The sequence below is a fragment of the Rhinolophus hipposideros genome, assembly GCF_964194185.1.
Source record: "Rhinolophus hipposideros genome assembly, chromosome: 9".
Classification (NCBI taxonomy): Eukaryota; Metazoa; Chordata; class Mammalia; order Chiroptera; family Rhinolophidae; genus Rhinolophus; species Rhinolophus hipposideros.
The window spans coordinates 34,384,456-34,397,258 of record NC_138055.1 but is presented as its reverse complement, the minus strand read 5'-3'; the positions used below and the strand labels follow the sequence as shown (position 1 = coordinate 34,397,258).

The following is a 12,803-nucleotide window of genomic DNA, read 5'->3' as shown; positions in this document are numbered from 1 at the left end:
TAGAGTAAGAGGCATCAGCCACAGAGGCTGAGAAATCACTGTGGGTAATATCTGAATATTTCTCAGTGTTATTTTGGATTGAAATTCGGGAGACTTTTCACTGCCCTTTGTCTCTTAGAATCCTGAATTTTTCACAAACTGCCTTATGAAAGGATCTATTATTTCATTTGGGCCTGGCAAGGAGAAGAGGGTCTTTCCCAATCTTTGGCTAAAAATTCCCTAAAACATGTATTTTTGTACCTGTTTCTGAATAATTTCAGATTTACACTCATCTCTAACTTCCCACTCTTTGAGTAAATATAAGTCTGCCAGGGCCCTGCCTGGGTTCTGGTGTAAAAAGTACAGACTGGTTACCAGCAAGCCAAAACTGGCCCTCAAATGTATTTTGTTTGGCTTTTATTGTTTTTTAAAAAATCATTTGAACTTTATTTTCCAATATTAAAAACTAGGAGATTTCACATAAAAATCTGGATTTTTAGTATCACTTGGAAAAAAAATCAGAATACCTGGCAGCACTGGGTCCCATGCCCAACAACAGGGTCTGAGCAGTTCCTGACCTTTTTGGTTTGGTCGTGTGTCCTGTTTACCACAGTCCTTAGCACTCCCTATTGTCTTCCTTCCACTAGCTTATGCTCTCTGCTTGGATTCTGTAGTATTTGATTTTGCAACTCCTGTGTTCTAGATTCTAGCTCAGCTATATATCCTTAGCCTTTATACCAGTGGTCTGAAAAAATTAATAGATTTGCTTTATTTGCTTATATGCCTAGCATTTCTGGGCCAATCCATCAATCCATCAATTAATGAAAACAGCTATATACTCACTGTGCTCATAATACATAATGTCTGAGGACAGTAAGCGTTACAAGACATGGTTTATACCCTCGAACGGCTTATTCTTCATTTGTGGAGGATGGGTATAGACATAAAACAGTGGCTAGCGAATGGTACCAAATGCTAAGTGTCCAGAGTCTCTGGTGAGAGGGAGTGACTGTCAGTGCTCTAGGTTGTTTTGTAGCCGTGGGCAGCTTTGTGGATACCAAACCCAGAAGATGAAATTGGTCAGGGAACATTTTGGGGCAGGAAGATGTTAGGTTGTATTAGAGTGGGCGGGGTCTGGTGGGTCACAGACTTTCCTGTGCACATAAGTTGTGTTGGGAACTTCAGCCTTCCAAGCCCTACCCAAATATTCTGTGTCAAGGGGACTGAAGTGGAACCAAGAATATGCATCTTTAATATGAATTTCAGGGTGATTTTTATATACATGGGCCATACTATGGAAAAAGGGGAGAAGATGGTTCAAGCAGGTAGGAAATAAGTACAGGTAGGAGAGTGAGTGGGGAATTTAGAGGCTACATAATCCAGCTGATTGGAGGCTTGTCTGGGGGAGTGCTGGGAGATGGGTAAGGGAGCAATGCTGGGAAGAAAAGAATGCTCTGGAAACATCTTTTCCTTTCTCTCACAAGAAAGGATGACATATACTTTTATAAAGTTTGGGGGGTGGGTGGGGAGTAGTTGGAGCCAGTTATTCTCAAAGAGAATATTCTCCGCTTGACTTCTTCATTTTAAAATGGAGTAGTTTTATATGAGACAATACTTCCTTTGTATCATTTTTTTAATTTAACAATTAAGTTAATAGTTAATTAGCAGGCATTTGATCCTGGTCTTGCTAGGTCAGATGCTTAACCAGTAAATTGGATTAACAGTTTAACAATCTGCTGTGTTACTGAGTAATTACACACTATTTATAGCTTAAATAAAAATAGATATCTTAATTCACACCACATTTTAGTAGAACAAACATTGAGCTGAGTGTCAGGGGTTTTCCCCAGCATCTCATATAGTGACTGGGGTATGGTTGGTTGGCACTCAATATATACTTGCCAAATGGCTTTAACCGTTATGTGCTTTATGTTTGTAGCTCTTCATTTCTGAAAAAAAAATGGGGTTTGATTAGATTAGTGGTTTTCTGCACCATCAAGTTCCTTGGGGTGCCTAAATGTCACTTTCAGAAACAAGAGAAAGACCAAGAGAACTCAGGGAGGAACCACCAGCTCTAACTCAAACAGCATCCACTCTTTTATTTTTTAATGGGGTTTTTCTGCATATGATCTTATTTGAAAACAGAAAACTTGCATTGCGAAACAAAGAAAATAACAACATCAACAATAATAACTTTGAAAGTCTCTCAAGTATTGAAGAAATGATTCGATTCACTTCCACATATACAAGGTGTGGTAAAAAAATATGGTGAATGTTTAAATAAAAAAAAATTATTACAGTAAAAGAGAATTGTCATTCATCCCACTCAGAATACTGCCCCTCGCTTTGAACACACTTATCCCATTGTTTTTGCCATTTTCTAAGGCAGTTCTGGAACTCCTTTTTCGTGAGTGTCTTTATTTCATCCTTCATCATGACAATGCTCTGTGTCACGTATCGCTTCTGGTATAGCGATTTCTGTCAAAGAAAAACATTACGGTGTTTCCTCATCCACCTTACTCACCGGATCTGGCACTGTGCAACTTCTGTCTCTTCCCCAAAATCAAAATGATTCAGGATATCGAGGCAGCCACGACAGCTCAACTAAAGACACTCATCTTCATTTTATAAGAACAACTAGTATATGAAGGAAAAGGATAGATGATGGGCAAGAACCAGAAGCTGACGAATAGTTTTATACCATTTAAAAATATTTATGATGAGGATGGAAGAGGAAAAGAACAGAAGAGCCTCTGTAGAGGTAGGTGTTAGGATAACATTGAGAGATGAGTAAAAATGACTCTAAGATTTCTAGGTTGTGTTGCTGAGAAAATGTCAGTCCATTGAAAATAAAAATAGCAGTAACTGTTACAAACCAGTGTCCCCCCCAACAAATTTAATACAGATTAAAGAAAAAAGTAAAAATAATAGTTATTGATTACTTATCTTCTGCCAAACAGAACTCAATCCTCACAACAACCGTGTGAGGTGGGTACCATTGTTACAAATGAGAAGGCTAAGGCACTGAGGTTAAATAACTTGCCACTGACATAGAGGAAACATTAAGTCAGGACTCAGATGCAGTCAGGCAGGCAGGCAGGCAGGCAGGCAGGCTCCAGAGCAATGCTTATCAACAGGAAGATGTGCTGTCTCTATCTGCAGAAAAAGAACCCTTCCGTAGTTCTTTCACCTCAGCAGCTGAAAATGCAAATTCTAGCCATGGCATGAGGCTTACTCCCTGCTGCTGCTGTGGCCATTTTCTGCTCCCCTACTAAGGCTCACTGACCACTACCTTTGAAATGTTGTGTATGTTCTTAATATTTTCTTTTTTTTCCACCATGAAAAAAATACCCCACAGTTTTGAGGACTCTTGGAATGTGGCTACTCTCTGGCCTAAAGTATAGGCACAACCTCCCTAACTCTTTTGGCATTTGAGCATCAGAAACTGCATCAGTAACAAATTTCAGTTAACCAGTAATTGATTATGAAATGTTTAATCAATCTTTAATAGTCACATGAACTGATGTTCTATTTGGCTTCCAGAGGTTCTATGTAGAATAACAGATTATATGTTAAAAATACATAATACTCCTTGGAATGCTCAAGTGTTATTTTTTTATAATGGAGTAAGTAAAAATTTTAATAGGGAAACAGTACCCATATGTAAATATTCACATTATTCAATTTCCATAGATGCATCCTGTGCACAAAGAATATTAATATTGCATTTATCTTTTTTAAATTCCAATTTTATTAGTGGAATGGGGAATACAAATCTGAGAAGCAGCTTTCTGAACATTTGTTTTCATGGAATGAAAGAACAGTGAAACTTCTGAATGGTAGGGATGTGCAAATATTCTATAATTAGTACTTGTAACTATACATCCCCAGGCAAAGTTTTGGATAATGTTTTTGAAGGGTTCAATAGTTAAATATCTGTAATGAGAAGCATTTGTCTCTGAAGTAAATTACCAGATATTTTTATCATAAAAATGCTAATACATGCAAAGTAAAAAAAAAAAAAAGAAAACAGCTGAAATTTTAATTTGGACTTCCAAGGGGCTACTTAAGTGACTGGAAGAAGCAAATGCATATTCACTTATTTACTGGAAAGGACCAAAGCTGCTTTTGATTCAGCTGCTCTCGTCATTATTTTGCCTGTTTAGCTGGGTGCTATGCTTACTTGGAATTCACTTGTGGGAAGTTGCCATCCTCAGTTGACATTAAAAGGGGGAACAGAGATAAAGAGATATTCATCTGAAGAATATTGTTAAAGGGTTAGGGGCCTCATTGCTGCACTGGTTAGAATGTAAGTAGGTTCTTGATCAGGGCAGTACAATTAAATATGTCAAGGAGTGCATAATTAGATGGGAGGTTGAATGGTGTAATTGCGTTCATAAGAGGGGGCTGTAATTAGAAGTGAGGCAGGCGGTATATTTATATGCCTAAGTTGAAGATATAATTAACATATGGGTAAGAAATTAAATTATGTGCGTGGGTGGAGCATAATTATGTGTGGGAGTCCACGCAGATATGTGGGTGAGGATACACAGAAATGAGTGGGTCCCACTGCAATTAGATGTGTGAGTTCATGTTCTTATGGACAAAAACTTGAGAGAGTTTCATGAATAAGGGCAAGCATATGTTTTGACATTGTGATTCAAAGCAGCTGGCATATAGTGACAGCTTTTCAGACCATGTTGAAGGGTTGCAAATCAAAATCTCTGCTTTTCCAGTAAGACTTGAGACCCACGTCTAACTGATGTTGATTCCTCTTCTGAATAGTGGCACTTGATGGTGCTCTAAATACAGAAGAGGTCAGTAATTTTGCTAGCTTTAAAACACAACTTCTTGACAAGGAAGACTAACTTCTCCTTCCTATCAAAGAGGAGAGTTTGGAGGGAGTATTGGGGCAAAATAAACAAACAAAGTATTTTTCTTTAGATTGTGAAGTGTGAAAATAAAAGTGCCAACTCTTCTAGTTAAGAGTACCAGCATAAAGTTCCACGTGTAACAAAATCAGCAAAATTAGCTTGAAACCTCACCTTTTTTTTCTTTAGCTATGAAGCAATGTTTATTCAGAAATATTTATGGCATTTCTCCTCCCTCACCCCCTACCTCCCAAGTATAAAGCGCCAAAGCAAGAAATGTCAGATACGGATCCAACCAGAACAGGGAGTTACACTAGAGGGAAGCTAGAGGGAGAAGAATGTAGAGCACAGTAGGTGCTAAAGTTATTCAGTGCATCTGAGCAATTTATATTGAAACAGTGAAGTATGGTGAGAGCTATAATGATTGATATAGCCTGTATTAGATTTAAAGCATGGAGTTCTTTGTTGTCATCTTCAAAACCAAGAGAGCATTTAAAAATACAAGCTCATTGCTTAGATAATTTCTTGAAATTAAACATCTTTAACTGGCCATTAGTCTGCTTAATCTGATTTAGTCTATTATTCAATTCTCACAGAGCTGTGTGCCTCAAATTCTCCTCCCATCTGTTCAGGACTTAAGATTGTTTTTAGCAGAGGTCCACTATAGATAGGATCCTAATGGGCTGCTTCTGGAATTCCAAACTTTAACCTGGATATAGGGATATTATAGCCTGCTTCTGGATCTCTGCTCTTGCTCTGTAATGATTCAATAGAACATTTTTTCTTCTTTGATTCTGATTTCACATCAGTGCATGATGCTATTTTTTTACATTGGAGACATGCCTCAAAGCTAGCCTCTTTCAAAGACTATTGTAACTTAATTTGTAATCACAGGTGCTTTTACTAAAATGTTGTATATTCCTGTGAAAATAGTTATCACAGCATTGTTTAATCCAGTTTTCTATCTACTAAATGGCTTATATGTTTCTTTTTCTCTATGCACCTCCTACCCACTCCCCTTCTCCCAAGGCAAACTCAAAATCAGTCTAACACAGTGATTGATGGTGGTGAACTCAGTTGCTTTCAGAACTAGTGTAATTTTCAGTCAAGACTTCTAATTAAGTCTATGGAATGGAAGATAAGTGGGCATGATTGTGCTGGTGGTTGAGGTCACTGGCTCTTAGTGCTTTGTTGTCTTGTATGGATTGCATGTCTTCACGAAGAGGAGGAAGAAGTGAGGTATCTGGCTTTGGAAAGTACTCTGGTAAATAATACTTCATTCACTTAATTGTAAAAACCTTTCTGCGATGCTCAAGGGCTGTTTACATGTGGCACAAAAAAAGGGGTTTAAATTCTTCAGATTTTAATAATATTCTTCCAGACGTCACATTGTCAACCAAGAATACTTTTGCAGTTAGCATTAGTAGTTTGTTTCCAAAAAAAGGTCTTCTAGCCTGTAACAAGTCTTTTTACCCTCATTTAAGCCATAAAACATCAAAGACCCTAATTTTTGTTTGTTTTTTCTTTTAACCTTCTTAAGATTATCTAACAGACTAGAAATCTCCACTACTTTTCTTAACTCCTAAAAACTTCTGATCTCACAGAGATATTCCCTAACCCTAAAGAACTCTGCCCTTTCCTATCATGTTTGTTAAATTCTACTTTTCCTGTTAGAATGTGAGCTCCACAAGTGGCGTACATGTCTGTTTTGTTCTTCAGCACATTTCTCTTATCCATATCAGCTCCTGGTCCATTAGAGGTGCTCCACAAATAGTTGTTGAATGAAAAGGGAAGTTAGGCATTATAATTATTTAAGAAGAGGCACGGGAAACGCAGGCTATGGATGATGATAAGGATAAAGGGTATCTCAAAAACAAGATTCTGAATGGCTTTATGAATCGACTCACATTTTAGATAGTGATGGGGTACATGTTTGTTCTTTAAGTTTGGAAAATGAATGATACATCCATTATGACATTAAGGAAATGCCACTTTACGTTAGGCCTTGCTAAAAGTATATGTTCAACATAAATGTGCTGATTAAATAATTTATTGAGCAAATTGTTGGTCATCTGACCTATGCTTTGTTTAGATAAAGTTGAGCAAAAAGATATGATACCTGTAATGATTCATACAAAAATGTACCTTTAAAAACTCATTAATTGACAGAAGTAGTAGATATACCCTCAGAGGGCCAATGATGAAAAATATTTTGTTCAAAATCTATATAAATTTTCAAAATTAAAAGTATCTCACACAAAGATAAATGACACAGTGGTCTCGCAGTATAAGAATAATTTTTCCCTATAAAATTTAATTTCATAGTGTATAATATTGTGCTAATTTATATTGATATGGGACTTTAGAGTTTCTTGATGATGTTCAGTACCTCATCTTATTTTAATTCTTATAATTGTACTGGGAGATGGATGGGATAGTTATGACCGTGCTTGACTTCCAGTGAAGCACTGAAAGTTTGAGGTTCCTGGCAAACCAGTATCTGAATCTAGATGGTTAATATAATATGGTCACTAAGTAGATGGCCATTAGCAGATGGGCACAGTGATAAATAAAAACATTTGGACAAAGATCCATAAAATGAATTTGTGGTCAAACAATATTTTGAGCCCATTGCTATAGTCAATCTGCCTAATTCATCCTTTTATTTAGAGTCGTGTTTTTTCAGGTTAACAGGAGGAGTGTTACAATGTACTATATTCTCAGAGCCAAGAGATATTTACTTGCATGGATGCATAAAGATACATTTGGAAAGAAAGTATGCAGTGTCTTATTAAAAATACTCCTTGCTACAATTGTAATATTCATGTGGAAATGGATGATCAAAAGTTCTTTCTATGTGGTATATCTCAAAATGAGAAGACCTTGGTTGTACCTTATTCGGGTAAACATTGATCATTGCCAAGTTGAGATATTCTGTGTTCTAAAGTGGAATAATGATATTATCTCAATTGATTAAAAAGAATCCCACAGTGTTTTCTTAATTACATTTTTCCTCTCTGTAAATCTTTAGTGAGCTCTTATTGTTCACTGATGTATTACCAATGCCCAGAAGAGTGCACTCAGTTCACTCGAGAAATATTTATTGAAATGAAATTGCTTGTGTGAGGGCTAGCAGTTGACCAAATGAAGAAGTAACAAGCAAATATTACTAGGAAAAAAGTCAGAAATGGCTTTTTTCCCCTTGTTGGGCTTATGTTGGAGGGCTTTAAAACTTTTTTGTAGTACATGGATATAATAGTTAAATGTTATAATAATAAAATTATTCCAATTGTTTAAGATAGAGTTATATAAGTCACTATTTTACCATGTTGCTCCCAAACCCATGGAATCTAGGTATTTCATGGCTTGAATAAGTCAGTAAACTGAACTGGAAGGAGGAAAGGGTTGAAAGAGGGGAAGGAAGATGAATGGATGACATACCAGTGGCTTGGAGAGATGCCTTACATACATCATCTCTTATAATCTCGTAAAATCCTATGCAATTTTATCTGTCCTTTAAAGACAGGAAATGGAATGCCAAGGGGGCCTGACAGCCTGCCCCAGAATCCCACAACCTGGACATTAGGAGGCAGTGTTTGTACCCAGGTTTATGTTGCTTCTGTTGCTGCCACTTTCCAGATCTGCTTATTCTGGGCCCAGATCTTTACCTGGAAACCTGGGATGCCAGTCAGTCTGGTTCATTGTTGTTAGAGAGCTAACAACAATGCTGGGGTTTTAAGCTGGCTTTTACAAAGCAAACTAAATATTAGTTGAAGATGAGTCAGCCCACACTTTTTATATAAACTACAGTATGTTCAAATAGATATGCAAATATACATGTATAACTCACTGAATCAAATCAGTCTTCTGTCTTCACTGTGGAACCAAATTTATTCCTATTAAGTTTACCAGTGATCTCAGTGTTGCTACAGTAAATCCGGTGGCAATTTGCAGCTGTTTTCTTACTTAATCTATTAATAGCATTTAATATAATATTTTTTCACTTCCGTCTTCAGACATTTTTTTACTTGCTCCCAGGACACCACACTTCGCTGTGTTTTTCTCCCATTCCATTGGCTACTCTTTCTTAGTTTCCTTTAGTGATTTCTTCTCAGACTCCTGAGGAGTGCCCCAGAATTTAGGCCTTAGATCTCTTCTCTTTTCTGTCTACATTCATTCACCAGCTAGTCTCCTAACTTTAAATACTTACTGTATGATGATCACTCCTAACTTTCTATCTCCAGGAAAGATCAGTTACCTAAGTGTATCCTCATATATTCAGTTGCCTACTTGAGACATTGCTGCTTAAATGTCTAATGGGCATCTAACAGTTGACAAACCATTCCCCTGAAACCTACTCCTCTTTGTTTTTTTTTTTAATTAAAATTTATTGAGGTGACAATGGTTAGTAAAATTACATAGGTTTCAAGTGTACAATTCTGTAATACATTATTTATGTATCACATAGTGTGTTCACCACCCAGAGTCAGTTCTCCTTCCATCACCATGTATTTGACTCCATTTACCCTCATCTACCACTCCTTTTTCCCTTACTCTCTGGTAACCACTTAACTATTGTCTGTGTCTATGAGTTTGGGTTTCTTTCTTTGTCTTGTTCCTTCTTTGTTGCTTTCACTTTTATATCCTACATATCAGTGAAATCATATGGTTCTCGACTTTTTTCTGTCTGACTTATATCACTTAGCATAATCATCTCAAGGTCCATTAAACTGAAACCTACTCCCCTTGTAATCTTCCATATCCCAATAAGTAGAAAGTCCATCTTTACATTGTGCAAGCCAAAAACCTTGGCATGATTCTTGATTTCTCTCATTTCCTCTTACCCTATTTCCATTGCATCAGCAAATCTGGTCAGTTCTTCTTCCAAAATATCTTCAGAATCTGCTTACTTCTGACCATCCTCACTGCTATCACCCTAGTCCAAACCACCAAAGTCTCTAGTCTTGTCACCGGAAACTCCTAACTGGTATCTTTCTTCCTGCCCATTACATCATACAGCTTATTCACACAGCAGCAGAGTGATCGTTCTCAAATATGACACGTTGTCACTCCTTCGCTCACCATTCATTGACTTGGTTCTCAGCTTAGAATAAAACTCAAAGCCTTGACCATACCCCACAAGGCCCTACAGAATTTGTTCCCCAACCAATTTGTGTCCCCCCGCCCTACCCCAGTTATTTCTCTGGTCTCCCCTCTTGCTTCTCTCCCCATTGCTTATTTATTTCCAGACACAATGGGATCTTGGCTCTTCCTTTCAAATGCCAGGAATGTTCCCTCCTCAAGGTCTGCATCAGCAGTTCCCACCAATATCTGTAAGGCTCACTACCTCATCTCCTTCAGGGATTTGCTTACATGTCCCCTTTGAGTTTTTCCCTCACCACCCTATTTAAATTGCAATTCCTCCTCAGAAAGATTTCCTGATCCTCTAATGACAATGATTTCTTTCTCTCTACCACCCATGACACCACCTGACATATTGTTCCTTTTACTCATTTATCTCAATTTATCATCTTTTTCCTCAACAGAATGTAAGTGATGTGGGAACGGGGATTATTACTTGACTCCCAGTCACTAGGACAATGCTTGGAACATAGTAGGCACTTAATAAATGCATGTGCAATAAATGAACAGCTAATTTGAGCATAAATGCCTAAATTGACATCGAACAAATTATAGATCTAACTAATGTGTGTCTATTGTTAATTTCAAACCCTCCTCTCAGGAGTGACTGAGAAAAATGCCCCATATCATTCTGGATCACCCTGGATGTGTTAGAGTGCTGGCCTCTGCCTGTCTCGCCTCTGTATGTCCTGCTCTGGACTTCACTGGACTGGTCTCTGTTGTGGTCATGCAAGGAATTCTTAACTCTGTTGGCAAATGCTTAGATTTCACATTTACTATATCTTTATCAACTATATTTTCGTAGCTCTGGTTGTTCCTTTTACTTACTAGAAATCAAGGAAGTGAAATTTTCTTCTTATGCCACAGTAAGTGCCTACCTCAGTTACTAATGACCAAAAAGATTCCTGTAACTTTTTCTCTGGTTTGATTATTTTATGCCTATGTAAGGCCCTCATAGTATATATTCACGTATTTATTCCATTTATTCTTTTGGTATAATCCATATAATTTACTTCAGATTCATCCAGGATGGCCTACTGAATATCAGTATAGTTATTTTATCTACCAGTTATAGGTAGTAAGGTCTTTGCCCAAAGAACTCCAACCGTTGTGCATTGTTTCAGCAGGCAGGAAATTCTGTACCTGGTGGTTCTTGCTGACCCAGCTAAAAGAGGCCGAATGACGCATTTCACTTTCAGGGGCCATTGCTGGGTTTTGATATTCCCTGTACTATAAATAGCACTTCAGGGAACACTGAGGTACAGTGAACTTTTTTTTTTTTTTTGCAGTTCAGCTCAATGTTTGCAGAAAGAAAGTCACATGCTGTCTGGTTCAGCACAAGTCACTTGCCCCTCAGTGCCTCCTAAGTTTTAGACAGACCCACCCAGAGTGTTCAGTTGCTCATAAACACAGCATTTGCTCTCAGCATACTTTTATGCCTTTGTTGATGCTGCTTTCTATGCCTGGCAATATCCTGCTTGTCCTTTAAGATTCAGCTCGAGTGAGAAAGCTTTCCTTGAGTCAGCTTGGCAGAAATGCCTTGTTGCTCTTCTGCAGGATTCTCCACAGCATTTGGAACATACCTGTTCTACAGCAATTTTAGCATTACATTAGAGTTGGTTACATAAGTATATATGTTCGCACCCTCCTCATGTCCCACATTGTGAATGCTGAAGCCCGTGACTTCTGTATCCTTTTATCTGTCCCTAACAGTTAGCATAGAAAACCTTCAGCAACATTTGTTGAGTGACTGGCTGATTGTATGAATGAATGAAATTCCGTTCAAATAGGGGAATAGGATAGGATTCCTTTGCGTTTGTTCCCAGCTTAATGCCTTTAAAAATAATTCTATGTGTAGCTTGGATTTTTCTATTTTTCTTAGCAGACACTCTCTACTATGTGCATGGCCAGTTTCACACTTAAAAAAAAATGAAATGTTATATTTAAATAAACTTCAGGGAGTTAAAAAGTTTTTTTCTTTAATTTCAAAGGAACAATCTAGTTTTTTTCCTCATAGACCTCTTTCATCTCTATTTCTATATGCTCTCTTTGCTCTGCCCAGTCTTCAAATTCCTCCAAAGGGTCTGCTGTAAACAATGATTTTGTGAGCAGTTGTGTGTTCTCTGCAGTGAAAACCCGCCTTGTTTTCTGTTGCTAGGCAACCCCATTCCAGCTGCCCTTGAAGAAATGTGCGGTGGTGGGAAATGGTGGTATTCTGAAGAAGAGTGGCTGTGGTCGTCAAATAGATGAAGCAAATTTTGTCATGCGGTAAGAGACAGCACTCACAACGTGGCCTCGGCCTTTTCTCCTTTTACCCACCCCTCCCACAGCCCTGGGACCTTTCAAAACTAGTCACTTGTAATTAATCAATTGTAGCTGCTCTTCAGCTTCCCTTCAAGTTCATACACAAGTGGGTTCGGGAGAGGGCCAGGGGGGCAAGGGAACGTACCCAAAGAAAGTACAAAGCCGAGAAAGGCTCAGAGGTAGTGGGCAGACCCCACGAGTGGAAACACACAGATTTTATCTTAGGTTACATATTTGGGTGATTAAAACTTTAAAATTGTCCTGAAGACTGACTATCTATGAATAAACATTTTAGTTTATTCATTTCATTCCATGCCCTTTTATTTATTTTTTACAAAAACATTTGTGAGTAGCAAGTGGGATTGGAAGAGAGATTTGATCTGTGCCTGAATAGGAAAACTGGAAGGGAGGAGGGGAATAAATTTTGAGCAAGGAAGAAGCTTGGAAAGAGGACTGAGCAGAGTGATGATGCGTACGTCACTTCCAGTGAAAACAAGAGGCTTCTGC

General features: G+C 37.9%; 1 protein-coding gene across 1 annotated transcript in view; it reads left to right on the top strand.

Annotated features, from left to right (window-relative positions):
* Positions 1-12,803, top strand: part of ST8SIA1 (ST8 alpha-N-acetyl-neuraminide alpha-2,8-sialyltransferase 1) — a 132,383-nt gene that overhangs the window by 59,012 nt on the left and 60,568 nt on the right. The window contains exon 3 of the mRNA XM_081058408.1: positions 12,151-12,260. Within this exon, the coding sequence (XP_080914534.1) occupies positions 12,151-12,260 (110 nt within the window). The remainder of the gene's footprint in view (positions 1-12,150; positions 12,261-12,803) is intronic.